General features: G+C 40.1%; 1 protein-coding gene across 1 annotated transcript in view; it reads left to right on the top strand.

Annotated features, from left to right (window-relative positions):
* The window catches only part of ARSB (arylsulfatase B), a 217,641-nt gene extending 198,350 nt beyond the window's left edge, over window positions 1-19,291 (top strand). Inside the window, exons 7-8 of the mRNA XM_020998420.2 lie at window positions 9,091-9,213; window positions 12,369-19,291. Of these exons, the coding sequence (XP_020854079.1) occupies window positions 9,091-9,213; window positions 12,369-12,634 (389 nt within the window). The 3' untranslated portion in view covers window positions 12,635-19,291. The remainder of the gene's footprint in view (window positions 1-9,090; window positions 9,214-12,368) is intronic.
* The last annotated feature ends 324 nt before the right edge of the window (window positions 19,292-19,615 follow it).

Below are 19,615 nucleotides of genomic sequence, written 5' to 3'. Positions count from 1 at the left end.
TCAGTATCTTGTTAAATAATAAAACAAAATTTATAATTTATTTTTTAAAAACACTGTCATTTAAACTTTAAAGATTCATGATTTAGCAAGTATTGATACATTTTCCTCATTAGCCCGCCACCCCTATCCCATCCCTTAATAAATGGTCATCTAGAAGCACTGTGCCCAAAAAATTAATTATTCTGTCACCAACTGGATGATGAACCCATCTTAAGTTTAGCCAGGCTTGGCCTTTGACAACAGACGTAGTTTCTGATTCAAAACTTTCATTCATTCTACCATTAATTCACCAATAATTGAATTAATTTAAATTGAATCACCAATAATTTGCATTGGTAAGATTCTAACTGTATTTCAATATGGATATCACATTAAGTACAAAGCAAATATCTCCCTGTCAGGAAATGCTGAGTGGTTCCTTAGTATTAGAATTTAGAATGACCTTGGTAAGCTGGAGAAGTATTCGTAAACAAAAATAAACTTCATAGAATTAAATTTGATCCTGACAGTGTACAGGGAGAATGAGACTGAACGAATCTCTAAAACCTCCTTCTGGTCCCTACATTTGCCCCTAGGATTATGAGCAGGGTGGCAGGAACAGTCCCAGATGACTGGGACCTGGAAATGAAGCTTCCTGGTGCGACCCCAGATTCCATTCCTGAATCAGTAGGTCTGGTTTTCCTGGAAGAGCAGCCAACCTAAGCCCTTTCCTCTGTCCCTTTGCTGCAGTCTCATGGGTTGGTGGCCAGTTGCCCACTACTGGTAAAACCAATTAAAGTGCCTAATGGTATCGGTAAGTCATTTTTGCATATGAAAAATGGTAACATTAATAAATTATATTCATATATAACTAGTTTTACTTATCTCAAGAGGCTCAAATAATGTACGTGAAGGGCTTTGCAAACTTTCAAATGTTATATAAATGTTATTATTGTTATATTTTTTATCTTGGTTTCATTTTTTGATGGAGTTCAGATAGAAATAGCTCAAGAAATGTCTTACTCTCCTGCTATTGTTTTTTTTTTACATATAACTGTTGTACAGGTCAATAAAGTGACTGCTTTTTGTATTTAATAAAAGTATTGAGATGTAAACCCATCTTCTTTAGTCTCACTAAAGCATCTTAAGGACAACTCCAGTAGCAAAAAGGTTGATGGGAACAAATTGATAAGTACTTCAATCTGTTCCCACATTGTTTTAATTTCTTGTGTGAGGTCTCTGTATTTTGAAGGATTGTTTTTATTGTTGTTGTTGCCATTGTTATTATCTCTAGCATTTTTCCTGTATATTTTTGTTAGCCACTTTGATGAAATCACAGATACAGATAGAAATATATGAGAAGGGAAGTAGAGTAACCCATACTCTGGAGCCCATGTTTACTGATACTGCTATTCTGGGGGCCCTAAAGTTCCATTGTTACAGCTCTCCTCAGAGTCTAGGGGTCGCCAAGAGAGTTAGAGTTGTCCTAATGCTATAGTTCATAAGCCCCCACTGGTGTGCTTCCCCATGGCATTACCAGTTAGTATCAGTTAGTCAAACTTAATTAGCTTTTAATTAGAAGATTTACTAAAGTTGTAACAAGAACATTTGGCACAAGCATCCCCCAAAAAGTCTGTGACATACCCTCCCACCAATACTTACAGAGTCCTGGGAAACGTATGCTCAAGTTTAGAAAGTACATACGGCAAAGGGATAAGTAACCCCCAGCTCCTGGAAGCCCTTTTGCACATGATTTGAACATCAAGATGTTCCCTACCTAGGAGGGGTCTAGCTTTTCTGCTGGGCTCTTTAGAGAGTCTTGAATCTGCTCTTCCTCATCACATTCTGTCCATCCTTGGCTTTTAATGCAAATACTGCCATGAATCACTGCTCTCTCAGGGTCACTGCTAGGGTGAAAAAGTCCAAATCCTCTGACCTGCTGAGGTTCACAAGGTCTCTCTCTCATAAAGAGAGTGGAAGAATCTGAGGTCCAGGCCAAGCCTCACTCTGCTATCCCCCTTCCCCAAATGATTCCTTCTCAGGGGCTTGGCCTGGGGTTTCTACCACTAAGCTGCTAGATAGATGATTTCCCCAATTATGAACCAGTTTGCTATTTTATAGATGGTCCATAGGGAATGACCAAATTTCCTTGGTAAATTCAAGCAACATCACTGTGAAACATCACTACAATTATCCAGTGGACTTTCAAAGGCATCTAAGTTGATCAAGAACAACTTCCCCCCAATTTAGTGTAAAATCTAGGATTAATTGATTGATTGAACTAAATGTTGTCTTGGCCTTTTTTGTTCCTTATCAAACAATCAAGATGTCTTTGCACCTGGTTAAGATATCGTGTGTGTGTGTGTGTGTGTGTGTGTGTGTGTTGTGTGTGTGTGTGTGTGTGTAACATCTTATCACTTTAAGTAGATAATTCTTAAATTCTCCACAACACTTAACAGTAGTTAAGTCCTACCCTTTTGTCCCGCCTTTCCCATGGAAATTGAGGAGACATTCATTGATTGACTGGCTGTTATTGGTAAGTTTCTAGACAATGAAGATTACCATTATATGGTAAGACCATGTTTATGCTCACTTTATAACCCCCAACAACACTTAATACAGTATTTTGTACATAATGTACATAAACATTGACTAGATGCATAACTGACTTATCCTCCACACTATAAATCAGAAAAGGCTTGCTAAGATACCAACTTCATTTCACTCCTAGATCAACATTATCCGGCAACTCCCTGATGCCCAAAATATCAATTCCAAAATTCTCAGCTTAGCATTCAAGGTCCTTCTTAATCTGCCCTCACCCTTATCTGTTGAACCTTCAACTTTATGCCCCCAACTTCCACTCTAAGCAGGCAAATAACCTTACTGCCCCTCAAAACAAATGTTTTTCCATCTCCAAATTTTGGCTCATGCCACTTCCCTGCACTTAGAAAGCTCTTCTTCTTTTTCACCTATCCAAATCTTACCTTTCTTTAGCATCCAATCTAAATTCCATCTCCTTATGAAACCTTGCCAACCACTTCAGCCTCTTCTAGCTTCCTGAGCCATCCAGTAGTGGAATGGACAGTTTGAGGAGGTACTGGGCTGCACCCCACTCTAGGTCTCTCCAGAAAAGGCTGAATGAGTATCTGTTGGGGATATTGGAGGTCATGCTTGTTCAGGAACAAAATGAACAGGATGGAAATCCTTTCCAGTGCTAAAGTTTTGTGATTCTGTATTATATATTGTCTACATTATACCAGTCATTTGGACCCTTAATTATATACTATCTTGTTTTATAGGGTGGGGATGGGATCTTTTGGATCTCACTCAGTGATCATCTAAAAGAATGCTGGCACATAGGGGGTGCTCAGTAAATATTTATTGAATTAAATAAGAATGGGGGGAGGTTATCAACAATTATATGAAAGAATGCTCCAAATCACTAACAGTAAGAGAAATGTGCATTACCAACCCTCACACCCATCATACTGACAAAGGTGACAGAAGATGAAAATGGTAAATGTTGGAGGGATTGTGGGAAGAGAGGTTAGTGGAGCTATGATGTGGTTCCATGCTGGGAAAAAAAATAATACAAGAAAAAAACCACTAAGATAGACTAAGTGATACAGCTAATGAGGATGACCTACTCCAAGGAGGTCAAAGACAGAGCTCACAAATACAAAAACAATTTTAGTAGCACTTTTTGTCGTAGCAAGAAACTGGAACTAGGGAACTAGGGAAAAGCTAAACCAACTATGATATGTAGCTATAATGGAATATTGCACTGTACAAAATGATGAATATGAAAGACTCTAAGAAACCTGGGAAAGATTTGTATGAACTACTGTAAAGCCGTGTAAGCAAAACCAAAGAGGACTGGTAGAACTGGGGCTCTCTCACCTTACCCCAACTCTCCTGCAGGGCATCTCCACCAATAAGGAGAGAATCCCATACCAGTGGACTTTGGGACAGAAGTTACAATCTCTATGGAGGGGGAGGAAATATAGGAAGTTAGTCATGTTTTTTTAAAGCATCAATAGAGAAAAGGACCCACATGTACAAAAATATTCATAGCAGCTCTTTTTGTGGTAGCAAAGAATTGGAAATTGAGGGGATGCCCATCAATTGGGGAGTGGCTGAGCAAGTTGTGGTATTTGATCGTGATGGAATACTATTGTTATATAAGAAATGACAAACAGCATGATTTCAGAAAAACCTGGGAAGACTTATATGAACTGATGCAAAGTGAAGTGAGCAGAACCAGAGCATTGTACACAGTAACAGTGATATTGTAACAATGATCAACTGTGAAAAACCTAGCTACTCTGATCAATATAATGATCCAAGACAATTCCAAAGGACCTGTGGTGAAAAAAATGTTATCCACCTCCAGAGAGAGAACTGATGCAGTCTGAGTGCAGATTGAAGTATATTTTTTCACTTTATTTTTTGGGTTTTTTTTTTGCAATATGGCTAATATGGAAATATGTTTTACATGATTTTTTATGTATAATCGATATTATATTGCTTACCTTCTCAGTGGTCTGGAGGGAGGGAAAGAATTCGAAACTCAAAAAAAAATTTTTAAAGGAAATGTTAAAAATAAAAATGCATCTTTTAAAAAATTACAATTTTTTTAAGGCATCAATGGAACATTCATTTTTAAAAGGTTCAGGACAAACCCACTTACCAGTAGTTTTCATGAATTCGTTTTCTTTTATTAAAATAAATTTTTTCAGGGAACAAAAGTTTATTTTCTCTTCCTCCCACCTTCCTACTCCCATAGTGGAAAACAAAAACAAAACCAGAAAAACAAATCTCTTGTAACAAATATGCATCATGAAGGAAAAAAAATTTCTCCATTGGCCATATTCAAAAAAATATAATACATTAGTTTTCTTTGGTAGAAATATCATTCAAATCTTTTCAGTTTTGTGATCTCATTAGTGGTACCTTGAGATTAAAGGCCACCTTAATGAACAGGTTTCAGTTGAATAATGGCTGGTTCCATTCATCTGGTTTTAGGGTTTTGCTCTCTGCCATCTGCTCTTCTTAAAAAGCTCTTGACTTGGACCAGCCATTCGAACAATGCAGATCTTAGCAGAAAGGTGTTTGGCATGGAGGATGTGGGCAGTGGGGGTGGGTAGGCGGATTTACATGACTTTGTGCTATGTGTATAGAGCCCGAAGTCAGATCCACTGAGTCAGGGTGGAATGCAGCATTCGTCAAGCTGCGATTTTTGTTCTTCAGAAAGTATTCATGAAGCCAAAATTTGCAGCACAGAGCACATGAGGATTCAAAAGCAGCTGACGTCTTTCATCACTTAGTCTTAGACTTACTATTTAGATATTTTATGTTCCTGTTTTGTATATGTTTGGGCAGAACATGAATAGATGTGACATGACTACATTTCCCCTTTTCTGTTTATAATTTCACAAATCAGATATCCATTTTATGTAACAAACATCCTTCCATATCAAAATATGACCTTTATACAAACTTAGTTGATGTAAATAATGAAGTTGTCCATTTTTGCTGTAGCATGTGCATTAACAACACACTTCCCGTGATCGATAGCCTCACACATCTCAGCCACCAGGATTATCTGTTTACTTTGGAACCAAAACGTACCCAAACAAACGGGGAGCAATGAGTATGAAACAGTCCTTCCTCTGGTACCAAAGGCTTGTTGGTGTGAGATTGTTGAGACTTAGAGGTCTGAAACCACAGATGTTTATTTGCTCAGTCTCCAGTGTATCTCTATAATGGCCTTGTTTTAAATGGTGACTAAGCATTGTGACTATGCTGTCCTTTCAACACCATGAAATATAGTTGTGCAATATATTCCCAACCCTCCGGTGATCTGCATTGGATTAGGGGAGGAGCACATTGGGCGGAAGACATTTTATAAGAATAAAGGTAGCTAGCAGTGTAAATGGAAAGAAAAAAAATTAAGCTGAACATTATATAATCTTAATGACCACATGGCCCTGGAGAAGAGATAATAAAATCCATTTTCTTCACCTCTTAGGGGTGTGAAATCTTGCCTGCACTTAAACTGCTGATTTTTCTGAGCTACTTTTTGTTTTTTTCTCTTAAAAAAATACTTATAAGGGATAGTTCTTTGGGAATGAAGAGGGATGTACTTAGAAATAAAGATGATGTAAAGACCGAAAAATATCCAAGCTTGACCATGAAGAAAAGAGGAGAAAATGTGCCCTTGTCCCTTATTTGCAGAGATGAAGGGCTATGGGTTTGGGACATCGCAGATCCCGTGAGATCTACTTGATACATTGGGTTAGTTTTGATGAACTACTTTTTTCCTTGTTCTTTTTTATTCTTTGTTGTAAGTTATGGAATTTGGGGTGAACGTGTTGGAGAATGAAGGTAAAGTAAAAAAAGATATCAATAATTTTAAAGGTATCAATGAAAATAAGATTCTCTTAAAAAAAATAAAAAAGAGTAGTCATTGTGTAGATGAAATCTCATTAAAACTCTGCTTTTATGCCTACGGATAGGAGCTGGACCTGGGACTTCATTAGTATAGGGAGCTACCAATGCAGGTTCTTACTTTACCTTCTTTGAAACTTGTAGTCAAATATGGAAATATGTGTTACATGATTGCACATATGTAACCTATATCAAATTGCTTATCATCTTAGGAGGAGGAAGGAGGGAGAAAATTTGGAACTCAAAATTTTATTTTAAAAAAATGAATGTTAAAAATTGTCTTTACTTGTAATCAGAGAAAAATAAAACATGATCTGAAAATGAAAGGAGAAAGAAAGAAAGAGAAACTTGTAGTCTTGGAGAATTACCTAGAGCACTCTAGGGCAAGTGACTTGTTAGGTATCACCTACCCAACGAGTGTCAGAGGTGAGACTTGAACCCAGGTCTTCCTGGCTCAGGGCCAGCCCTCTGCTTCTTCCTCATTTGTAGATAAAGAACACAAAGTACAACTGATATTTGTTGAATTCAGTAGCTTAGGTACCATTTTTTAAAAAATCAGTCGACATTTATTAAGTGCCTGCTATGAGCCAGACACTGTACTGAGTGCTGGTGCAACCCATCCAGACCAGGACCCAGTATCCCATGCTGAGAAATAGAAAAGGGCACAAGAGGTGGATTTTGCCTTGTAGGACCTTACAGACTAAAGGAACTTTTCATTCAGTTCTTTCCTCACAGCATGAAGGCCCCAGGAATTAGGCACCATTTTAAAGAGCAGTTATGGACAAGGTCGTGTAAAGTATACATATTTGGTACCAGCCAACCAACTGTAGACCAGAAACATGACTACGTGCCAGCTCTGTGCCCAAACTTGTACTTTGCCCTCCTAGCCAAGAGCAATGTGGCACAGACGCCAAAGGGTGAGACGGGAAGATCCGGCCCTCGGATGATCAGCGGGTGACTAATTCACTCAGTGCTCTAGGAATGTCTTTAAGCTGTGGACATTTTGTCAGTTTGCATCAGCAAAGTAAAGTGTCCTTCCAAAAGTTCCCCTCAAAGATGGAATGACTGGTCTGGACAAGTCCAAGTTTCCTGTGGCCATGAACAAAAGACATGTACCAATTTTAAAGGTACAACTAAGGGCTCAGGTTTGGGACATTTGGCCTATAATTCCATATTCAATTGGAAAGGAAAATTATTTAATGAAAAAACTATTTTAAAATGCTTTCTTTGTGCCAAGACTTGGAGATACAAGTACTAAAACAGAGAGTCCCTGCCCTCAATTAACTTACTTTCTAAGGGGTGAGGGTGGCAGAGAGACAATGCATATAGTGATGGCCAGAGAGGAATGTATCTGGAAAGCTATAGGGGTGGTAAGTGGAGCCAAAGGGCAGTAGATTGACATACCCTTTCCAGCAGCAGTGACAGTATTGATTTGATTATGACTGATAAACTAGCAGTACAACTAGGTAGTGCAGTGTAGAGAGTGCTGGCCCTGGAGTCAGGAAGACCTGAGTTCAAATTCAGCCTCTGATACTTGAGCAAGTCACTTATTCTCTGTTTGCCTCAGTTTCCCCATTTGTAAAATGGGGATAATAATAGCACCTATCTCCCAGACTTGTTGTCAGGATCAAATGAGATAATATTTGTAAAGTTTTATTATGTAGGAGTAAGGAAAGCCATAGAGGATTTCAGAGAGGCTGTGAGGGTGCTGGTGAGATGGCGCCAGTAACGTGAAGCACAGCCAGAGCTGGTGACCGGTCAGGACAGTGAGGCCCCGTGTCAAGAGTTCTCTAAGGCGGAAGGGTAGAGTCCTTCACGGCTCCATTATCTGCAGTTTATCAGCACATCCTCTATTGCGGGAGTGTTTAATCCCCACATCCTCTTAACAACAGGAACCAGAGCTGGCCTCAGGACCAGGAAGACCTGGGTTCAAGTAAAACTTCTGCCACATCCTGACTGTGAGCCCCTGGGCGATTCACTTTACTTCCTGGTGTGCTGAACTATGCTCTAAGACTATAGCTTGCAGACGGTGTGCCATTCTTTTTTTTTTAATTTTATTTTCAATTTATGGAATAAAACAAGTGTTTCTGTAACATAGCACAATAAAAAAAGATTATTGCATGTGAAACTGCAAATCTACTCTGCACAACTTGTTATTTCTTTCAAATATGTAACAAAATTATCATGCAAATTTCTTTTTTTTTTTCTCCCCCACCCCTGGTCTGCCCCCCCGATGATGTGCCATTCTGCACTGGTAGAGGGAGTTCCCTCAGCAAGAAGTTCCATATATCAGTGAAATCACAGAACTAGTCCCTCCCATCTTTAAACACTCCTCTCCCCAAAAAATACTACAATAGAACACTGTATAACCCTATAAAAGCAGGGCACAGATATTTTAAAGTTAGATCAGAGTTCTAACGTCTTCAGAATGCTTCTTTTCAGTTGTTTGTGACAGACATTTAAAGTTACCATAGCTATTTATAAAATATAATAATAAAACTATTTAATGAAGAATTCATTTCTAGGGCAGGCAACCTGTTTACACTCCAGTATTAAATCCAGACTGTTTAGTGTTGTGTGAAAGAAATATAAGGTGGGTCTGTGTAACTGTATGCTACTGAAATTTCAATCTCATTCTTCCATATTGTTTCCTTTCAGGTCCAGGAAACACTAGGCCTCCCTCCAAGGGTGATTCCTTTCCTACAACACATTCCACCTTCAATGTTTCTATCCATGCAGCAATTCGATATGGAAACTGGAAACTACTGACTGGCTACCCAGGTAGTAAAATTATTATAAATTTGCAGCTATAATATGCAAAAGGAGGACAGAGAGACTATCACCTTACGTTCATTCAATAGTGGGGCTTTACTCCCCTACTTTCAATTCCTTATCTTACCCCCTTCTCTTTCCCACTTCCCTTTGCTTTTTTCCTCTCTATCCCCAAACTCTACCTCTTTCCTGCCCTTACCCAGACACCTGGAAGACTAAAAATGGTCTTTAAAATTTTTTATGATCTTTCATGCTGTGTGGAAGAAGTAAAGTACTATTTCTTCAAGGTTTTCCCATCCTTTTTTTGCTAGGTAACCTGTTCCCAATTACAGTGCATTCACTATTACTATTTCCCAAGTTTTTCTGAAGGTTTATGTTCAAGATAATCAAGCAAACATCTGCAAATTAAACCAATGACCCTTATAAGGCATGTTCTTTGAGCTGCTAAGTGAGAAAAGTGGGTCTAATCTGCTACTTTTTACTAAAACCGTTGGAAATTGACTCAAAAAAAGGGAAAAGGAAGAACTTTCTCCCTAAATTTTTTTGGAAGGCAGATATTTTAAATGCTTGCAACCATTCAACAACATTTAACAAGCATTTATTAAGTGAGTGCTGTGGGCAGGGGCAGGATGCAGCTCAAATGGCAGCAGACAGAAGATTGTTAAATTTTCTGTCGGAGTATTTACACCTCAGAAATTGGCAATTGCTACAAATCAGGTCTTGATTGATTGTTTTTATGGTTGTCTGCTCTTAAAACAGTGTTAATAATGCAGACTAAACTTAAAAGTGTATTATGGGTACATTTTTCCCTGGGAGATGGTTCTTAAACATTTACCAACACACTCCTGACTATGTCAAGCACTATGATAGTTTCCAAGGATGCAAAGGGGGAAAAAAGTAACAGTCCTTGTCCTGAAAGGAATTTCCATTCCATTATAGATGATGAAAGACAAACACAAATTTTATACATTATATGTAATTTCCAAGGGGGAAGGTTCTAGCCCCTGGGAAGGCTTAGGTTTCCTTTAGGAGGTGGCCCAGGATCTGAGTTTGGAAGGAAGCCAGAGATTCTCCAAGGCAGAGATGAGAAGGGAGGGCCTTTGAAACATGAAGGACAGTTATACAAAGACATGGAGATGAGAAGTGGAATGTCATATGTGAAGACTGACAAGAAGGCTAGTATGGCAGAAGTATAGAGTGAGTGAGTGAGCCTGGAAAGGTCAGCTGGAGCCAGATGCTGGAGAGTTTTAACAAAAAAAGGAACTTGTGTTTTATACTCTAGCCTGGATCTCCAAAGTGGAAGACCATGTCCTGTCCTCAAGAGATATGTGATCAGCTAGTCAGAAAGTGGGAAGTTGGCTCACACCTCTTCCCTCCTTGGGACAGCTAATTATGAGGCTTTTCTCTAACATGATTACATCTACCTTTATTTCCCAACATTGTCTTATTCTGTTTCCCTGCCTCCCCGATTTCCACCTTAATCTGATATCACTACCAGGTACCACTGAAAAATTCCCACCTCTCTGCACACCTTCTTCTGTCTCTCAAATCACCTGTGACCATAGCAGGAGTACCTCAGATGGTGGGTTCTGTGCTCTGTGGAATCTCAGCTAGGTGGCATTGGTTCTGAAATCAGGAACAGCTGAGCTCAAATGCAGCTTCAGACACTTACTAGCCGTGTGACTCTGGGCAAGTCACTTAACCTCTGTCTGCCTCAGTTTCCTCATCTGTAAAATAGGTATTATAATAATAGCACCTACCTCCCAGGGTTATTGCAAGGATCAAATGAAATAATATTTATAACATGCTGAGCACAGTGCTTTGCACATAGTAGGCACTTAATAAATGCTTATTGCTTTCCTTCCTTCCTTCTTCTGGAGCAGTGACCAGAGGTAAGGGTCCCTACCTTCCCCCTTTTCATTTTGAGTGGGACAGGATGAGCAGGTATGGATGGGTTGTGAGTTGTCTCGTACATCTTAGTACGTTTTCCTCCCCCGCCCCCCAAAAAACCCCACTTACTTCCATCTGTCTTCCAAACTTCCCCATTTCTGTTGAGGGCGCTACCATTTTTCTAGGTATCCAGGTTCACAACCTAGGGATCATCTTCAATTCCTCAGTCTCCTTCACTCCACATATCCAATCTGTTGCCAGATCTTGTTTCTACCTCTATAACATTTATTTCATCTCCCTTTTTCTCTGTCTTGGTTCAGAACCTGATCACTTCTGTCCTGGACTATTGCAACAGCCTCCTCCTAGCTCGCCTCCCTGCTTCAAGCCTCTTGCTCATCTCCCCATCCCATCCTCCACACGGCTCCCAAAGGCATTTTCCCAAAGCTTAGATTTCTCAATGTCATCCCCACCCCTTCCCTTTGACTGTAGGATCAAATATATTTCATCTTTATCTCATCCTTTTTTAATTCCTATGTTAAGTTTTATAGTGTGTATTATCTCTCACTAGTATGTGTATATACTTTATAAGTAAATAAATACACATTCAAAAATTGATTGCCAGTGGAGATATGAGATCAGAATTTTGGAAGTGGTTGTCCTAGAGACACGGAGCCACAGAAGTTTCAAGATAGAATGAAGATTAAAAGAGGAGGCTGACCAAGGAAGCAAGGGTATTTGAGGGGGCATCAACATGTCAAGTGATATCCTCCAGTTTAAAGGTGGGGTTTGGGATGGAGAGAATGTCTTTGAGGACTCCTTAAGAAAGAAGGAGGCATAACCCAAGAGCTGACATAGCAGCCATCAGTTCCAGAAGAGAGATTAGACTTGATCAGAGTGAACCTCAGACGAGAGGCAGGGGCATAGTGGAAGCAGCACTGAATAGCAGGAAGCAGACCTACTTCTACTCCCGGCCAGGTATGTCTGGGGCATGAGTTCAGGTACATCCAAGAGTGGAGTGTGGCCAGGGATGCAGGGCCTCTTGGGAAGAGCCAAGTATGCTTTTTTTCAAGCTCTATCTAGCTTTATACTGGGCCTCCTCTTTTTTGGGGGGGAAGGAAATCAGGAGTCAATGACTTGCCCAGGGTCACACAGCTAATAAGTATCTGAGGTCAGATTTGAACTCAGGTACTTTGCACTCTAGGGCTGGTACTCTATCCACTGGGCCACCTAGCTGCCCCAGGGCCTCCTTTTACTGTTTTGTATTTCTCTAACAGGCTGTGGTCACTGGTTTCCACCACCATCTTCATACAGAATCAGAAAGCAACCATCACATGACCCACCAACTAAAAACCTCTGGCTTTTTGATATCCAACGAGACCCTGAAGAAAGATATGACCTATCCGGCAAACATCCCAGTATCGTTAAGAAGCTTCTGGCCCGGCTCCAATATTACCATAAGACCTCTGTACCGGTGTTCTATCCCGACCAGGATCCCCACTGTGATCCCAAAGCAACTGGAGTTTGGGGACCGTGGATGTAGGATGTTAATTGGCCCTCAGACTAGATGACTGCCCCTCAGGTAGAGGTTGTACCTCAGGCATCCAGTCATATGACTTTCACTCCATTTGCTCTGCCCCGATCCAGAGAGCTTCATTGGCCCTTCTCAGTCCTAAACCATAGCAGGCCCCCCGCTTTCAACCTAAATACACCTAAGAAGCAGGTAACATTTCAGGAGCATAAACACTTGCTCTTCTTTGACTGGGGGAGGTTTTAAAAGCAGAGGTACCTTGGTTCATCCCCTCTTTCTTGAGAAACTTTATTTCAGATAAGGAGCTCTAATTGAGTCCCTCAGTCAGGGAGCAGCCTGCTGAGTTCACCTAGCACGTCAGATGCTAGATTTCACTTTTGCCAAAAGCCAGGTTTTATTGGAGAGTGACTCACATTTCATGCAATAAATGAAGGGAGCAGGCAACACTGATGTTGACGAAAATTTTCCGTCTCTCTCTGTTTCTCTCTTTCCCTTTCCCTCCCCCCCATTTTTCTTTCTTGCCGTTTCCCCTCCTCTACCCTAATTCTCCACACTCTCTTCCTCTTTTTCCCTTTCTTCCCCTCCCTCTTCTTTTCCTCTTTCCCTTCTACTCTTATTGTGTCCAGCAGTTTCCACCAAAATACTTCTCTTTATCCTCCTCTCACCCCCATCCCACACACACAGCTTAAGAGTTCTCTATGACTATTAGTTGTGATAATCCAATGCAAAATTTCAACATGAGCTAGTAGTAGATCATGGCCCACTTTTTTTGTTCTTTTTGGTCAGATCATTTTCCCCAGCCTTGCTCATTCTTCTAGGATTTCTTGCTACTCCATATGGGTCCTTCTTCCTACCTATAGTTTCCTCATCTGTAAGATGAGAGGGTTGGACCAGATGGTATCTAAAGCTTTGAATCGATAATCGTATGCATCCGCCCATTAACAGTGTGGTGGGAGTTCTCCTTTTGAACAGACTGTCACTCTGTAGCCCTAAGCAGCAGAGAGATTCTTGGATAGTGCCAATCACTGCATCCCTTTTCCCTGGATAAACCACAGTTCCATGGCATGAACCACAGTATTATTGAATTTTGCTGAAGCTACCACCTGTGCTCCCAGACAGTGGCCAAACTTGGCTCTGGATTGTTTACCAAGCTCCTTTTTCTTGTCAGAGACAAAAGGGGTTTGTTTCTTGTTTGTTTTAAACGATGATGACAACTCCAACTATGTCATTGACTTGATAAGCTTTTCCGAGTTGAGTCCACATGGATACAAACTAGATTATAGCACCCATTATGCTTGGGCTTCACAGTCAAGTGAGGGTGGCCATGCTACCCCTCAGGATTTGGGAGCAGTGCCAGGGACACCTGGGACCTGGGATTGTGGAGATGGCCAATCTGAGAAAGCACTGGTCAATGTTGATGGCTCAAGGCTTGGATAAAGCAAAGGAAGGGTGAATCTGCACACTTCTTTCTACTCTCATCCTTGTAACCAGAGTCTAAGAGAGAGGAAAGGAAGCATAGCATATATGATAGTCCTTAACCATTTAGCTACTTTTCTGCTGCCCTGGGTCAATGTGGCTGAGCTTTCAGGGCCCTGAAACATCTGTGGAAAACATTTTTAACTTTTTCTAGGCATGGCTTAACCAGAGATGATGCCAGGTTAACAGCCTAAACTCAGAATCAGAAACTTGATGAAAATGACCCACATGCCCAGAGGATACTTTTCCGGAGTTGAAATTGTGACTTAACTACCTATAAGTATCTCATCACTCTGTAGGAAGGTTATCATGCCCCTTCTAAAAGTTAAAAAGTGTGGGGGAGAAATATGGGGAAGACCTCAATGTCTTCGTGCTTGCCAGATGCGTATTACTACCCCCTTTTCCTGTGTTACTACTAACAGGGAGGTAAGAGATTTATACTGTGGGACGAGAAGGCAAGAGCTACTACTAGGTTCCCTGAGGAGGGCACCAGCCTCTCTCTCACTCTGAGGCTGCCTCCAGCCTGGGCTTCTGAACTGGTGTCAGGCTGGCCTGTGATCTTGTGACGGCTGAGCTGTGTGTTTTATGAGGAGAATTGATGAGATCTCTTTGTGGTAGTGTAGCTGTGGGGATTCTGGGTATCTGAATGTTTGTGTGTCCAGGGAGAATGTCTGATGTGTCGGGCTGTGCTGTAAGTGCCTTTAGGTCTCAGGCACAGAGTACACCAGAAGGCTGGGCAACAGTAATGCTGTGTTTTGAGGTCAGTAACAGAGGCCTTCTTGACAACATTTTCTGAGTTCTGCCCACTTCTCTCAGGTGTACCTATGTCAGAGGCCTTGCAATCCTGACACCTTCGTCCACCAAGATAAAAAAAAGCCAGCTATCAGATTTTCCCTACTTTGTCTATTTCTGCAGAAGAGAATAAAAACTGAAAGCATAAAAGTAATTTCATGTAGATCACTAGATAGCTACCTGTATGTTCAAGGCACTGTTTTCTGGTTCTGCCAATGCTTATTTTGTCAAAATTCCCCGGAAGGAAAGCATGATAGTGCTTCCATCCTTCACCCCAGGTTGTGGGTTTCTCCAATCCTAGTTTCTTTCTTTTTTTTGCTTTTTGGTGAGGCAGTTGGGGTTAAGTGACTTGCTCAGGGTCACACAGCAAGTAAGTGTCAAGTATCTGAGGTCAGATTTGAACTCAGGTTCTCTTGACTCCAAGGCTGAAACTCTATCTACTGTACCCCCTAGCTGCCCCTCCTAGTTTCTTTATTGCCATTTAGAGTTCCAACATATTATACACACAGTGTGGTTGTAATAGACATTTAGGAGGAAATGTAGTTTATCTGGCGGAAGGTAAGTTCATGGGAATAAACTGGCCTATAGTATTTAGGTTGAGGCCAAGAAAGCCTGTTGGTGTTACCGAATGGCCTTTAGTCTCTCTAGGTGGAAGTTTACAAATTTCCTTGATAAAGCTTAGTAGAGATATCTCCCCAGGGGAGCTTATATAAAAAAATCCTCATTTCTAATCCCATGGGACTCTATCATTTATTAATCATATGACCACTTAAATCTAAATAAGTTTATTTAAGTTTAAGTAAATCATTTAAACTCTCAGTTTTTTTCATCTGTAATCTAGAATAATGACCCAACTTGCCTACCTCAAAGGATTGTTGTAAAAATCCAATCAAACAGCCAATGTATTTATTAAGCACCTACTGTGTGCCAAGAACTGTTCTAGGCGCTGGGAATAAAAATAAAAAAGAATGAAACTGTTTCTGTCCTCCAGGAGCATACATTCCATTGGGGTAACCACATATATATATATATATATATATGTGTGTGTGTGTGTGTGTGTGTGTGTGTGTGTACACGCGTACATATATGTAACATGCATGTAAATACAAAATAAATGAGATGACACGTGTGAATGTGCTTTATACGCTGTGTAAAGTATTCTACAAATGCAAAGCATCATGAGTTGGGCCTTATATCTTTAGCCGTGATGAATATCTACATAATCTTAAGATGCACAAGAATTGTGAATGAATATGAAATTATTGAGTACAAATACTAATGTTGTTTTCATGTAAAATTGTTCGCTTTTGAGGAATATGGTTTGTTGGAGTGTTTTACTTGACAACTATATGGATTTACCTGGTTTGAGAGCAAAATAAAGTGAATCATCTTTTTAAATATAAAATTCTGTGTGAGGCTATTTATCTCTGTCTATCTATGTCTAGATACAGATATAGATGTGGCTCATGGATAGATAGCATGGATGTGTCAGATTTTAGGGCTAGGGAAAGTAGGAAGAAGATTGTTTCTGAACCACTATCATGATAGTTAGCAATAAGTAAACTAGAATTAAATCTGTCTGCTATCCTGGAATATTTCTAAGGGTGTTTAAGTCTAAGGGTACAATATTAGGGGTCCAGAACAAAAAACAATTCCTTGATCACTCTCAATGTGAAGAGAGGGTTGCACTTAACTTACTCTTACCAACTTAGTCTTTTCTCATCAAATGCTAGTTACACAGAAGACCACAAATAGATAAAAACCATTTATAATTGGATAAATTGGAAGAAGTTCTACAGAAATTGGAGAAGTTCTACAGATTGGGTTATACCAAAGAATACACAAGAGTAAATGAGCTCTTAGCTAGTTGTTAGATAAATCTGAGCTCAAACCAGAAGAGAGTGAGAGTGATCTCCCCCATGGGAAACTCTCTCTCAACAGTCTGTAGAATTGCAAGCTGTAGAGAGAAAGGAATGTGATGCAACCGGCTCCTCCTACGCATGTCCATATCTCCGAGGGCTCAGGCCTGCCATTCAAAATCTCTTTTCTAACTCTCTGGAGCTTTTCTTTGCACACATATCTGCTATGTCTCTGGAAGTGTCTACAGCAAAATAAAGTACATTCCTTACATGGATGGATAACATTATACTAGGTGTTGTCAGCCAATCAATAGTTCTGTCTTCATCCACATATGTATCATGAAGCACTGAGCTGTCTCTTCACAAAATTACCTCAGGCTTGGGCAGAAACAGCATTACGTAAAATTTTATGACGCTGACCTGACCTGGAAATATGATCTGTAAAACTGAGATTGTAAATACTGGGGCGGGGGGAGAGGGGAGGGGAAGAAAAGAAAAATTAAAGGGAAAAGTTGAGATTGAAAGCAAATAACAATGTGGCTTACCTCTTTAAGGAATGTGCTTTATTTTGTTGCAGAGGCTTCAAGAGGCATAGGAGAAATATATATATATATATATATATATATATATATATATATATATATATATATCTTTGGTGTAAAGAAATATTTATTAACAATTAGAGGTATCTGTAACTGAAATAAGCTGACTCAGGAGTCCTATTCATTGAAAGTCTTTCAGAAAAACTAAATAATCACATTTTGGGAATTTTATAGTGTTACATAATAGATGGAGCACTGGGCTAAGAGTCAGGAGACCTGAGTTCAAATTCCTTTTCAGATACTTACTGAGTGACCACGGGCAATTTAATTTCAGGCAACCTCAGTGTCCAATAAAATGGGAATAATGACACATACACTAGTTATATTACAGAATTATAAGGAAAGCTCTTTGCCCAACTTAAAGCATGATTGGGTATCTGTTTGGCTAGAGGGCCTTTACAGGGGTAGGGAACCTGCAGCCTTTTGACTGAGTCTAAGTTTTACAGAACAAATCCTTTTATTAAGGGGATTTGTTCTGTGAAGTTTGGATTCAGTCAAAGGGCCACACTTGAGGACCTAGAGGGCCACATGTGGCCTCAAGGCTGCAGGTTCCCCATCCTTGGCCTATGAGGTCCCTTGCAACTTTCAGATTCTGTGATTCTGAATGTTGAAATTTATTGAGCTGGCATGTCAGAAAGAATGCCGGAATACACATCAGGATACCAGTTCTCAGTCTGAGCTCTGTCATTAACTATCTGTATGACCTTGGGTAAATCACCTAACCACTTGGAGTCTTGGTTTTCTCATGTCTAAAATGAAAAAGCTCACCAGATCATAGATGTGGCATTAGAATGGACCTCTGAAGCCATTCAGTCCTAACTCTTCATTTTATAGGTGAGGTAACTGAGGGCAAATGACTTGCCAAAGGTCACACAGCTAACAAACAGCAGTCATGGCTTGAATCCAGGTCCCCTGACTCCAAAAGCAATATTCTTTCCACTGTACTCACTGCCTCTCAAATAGATGATCTCTAAGGACCCTTTGACTATCTGCAAGTGGAGGCTTACCTCATTTTATGTCATTTTTGTTATAAAATGTTGCTCATAGATTTATTTTTTGGTTTTGGTTGGAGCTAGTTTGAAAAGCTCCAGGGAACTTTACTATTTGATGTAGCGCTGGGATGAATACCTTTGTAATGCAAGTAATTATTCCCTAATTTATTGTGTAAGTTCAGATTTTTAGATATTGGGGTTTCCTTAGTTGGGGCGGGGTGCCTACAGACTAGATATCCATTGGAGTACGAGCAGGGAGTGTGGACAGAAACAGAAAGGCAAGAAACAAATCAAAAAGGAAAGTATGGTCCCTGCGCTCAGGAATGTTGCAGGTTTTACTTTTAAGTAAAGAACTGGCTTCTTGTTTTAGAAAGCTTCCATGGCATTCTAATTTGTTGATATAAGTTCTGTTGTTTCTCGCCTTTATTCCTTTCACTTGAAGACTCATTTTTCTTTCCAAACAGTTGTACCTTTCTTTGGATTGGGACATAAATCCCTTTTAGAAAGCCCGCTATTTCCCCAGCAACCTCTATGGGAATGGGCTGACCTGAGGTGAAGTCAAAGACAGGCTGGACCCTGGGCTTACTTATTGAACATCTGTTGCCATGGACACAGAGGCAGAAGGGGCAGGCTCCAAAGAATAGCTTTGAGAATTCCTTTCAGGGGAGTTGTAAAAATGGAATTAGAATTGACACCTTTCAGTGAACATCTTAAAACCCTAAGTCGCCAATAGGGTCCAAGAGAATTTTTATTTCCTAGAGTCACTTAGGCAACGAAGTATTCCACACGATTTTTTTTTCATTTTTTTTTAATGTTGAATTTAACAAGCACCAAATAAAGCAAATATTTGTGTATACGTTGAAGAGAAGATTGTACATGAAACTGTATTACGTAGACCTTGCTTTTCTTTCTAAGTGTATGATTCAACATGTAACTTTGAAAGCTGTCCTGCTTGTCTGTGATTTTTACTTGCCTTCCTTCTGTTTTGTTCTTTTTTGGGAAGGGACTGGGAAAGGAGGGAGACACCCTATAAATATCCCCCCTCTTCTACCAACCTCCCGTCTCCCACACACACCACCCCCTTCCCCATCCCCTGGCACAATGGTGGTGAGGGGAGACTGTAAGGGGGAGGGGAGAGAAAGAGAACCTTGTAACAAATATGTAGAGTCAAGCAAAACAAATTCTCAAATTGACTGTGTTGAAAAAATGCAGGTCCTTAATCAATTGTGATTTGGAGTACTGTTGCTTAGAGAAATGCAAATTAAAACAACT

The sequence above is a fragment of the Phascolarctos cinereus genome, unplaced genomic scaffold (genome assembly GCF_003287225.1).
Source record: "Phascolarctos cinereus isolate Bilbo 61053 unplaced genomic scaffold, phaCin_HiC Scaffold_4;HRSCAF=312, whole genome shotgun sequence".
In the NCBI taxonomy this organism is placed as follows: Eukaryota; Metazoa; Chordata; class Mammalia; order Diprotodontia; family Phascolarctidae; genus Phascolarctos; species Phascolarctos cinereus.
The sequence above is the reverse complement of the archived record's forward strand: the minus strand, read 5'-3'. Positions and strand labels throughout refer to the sequence as shown.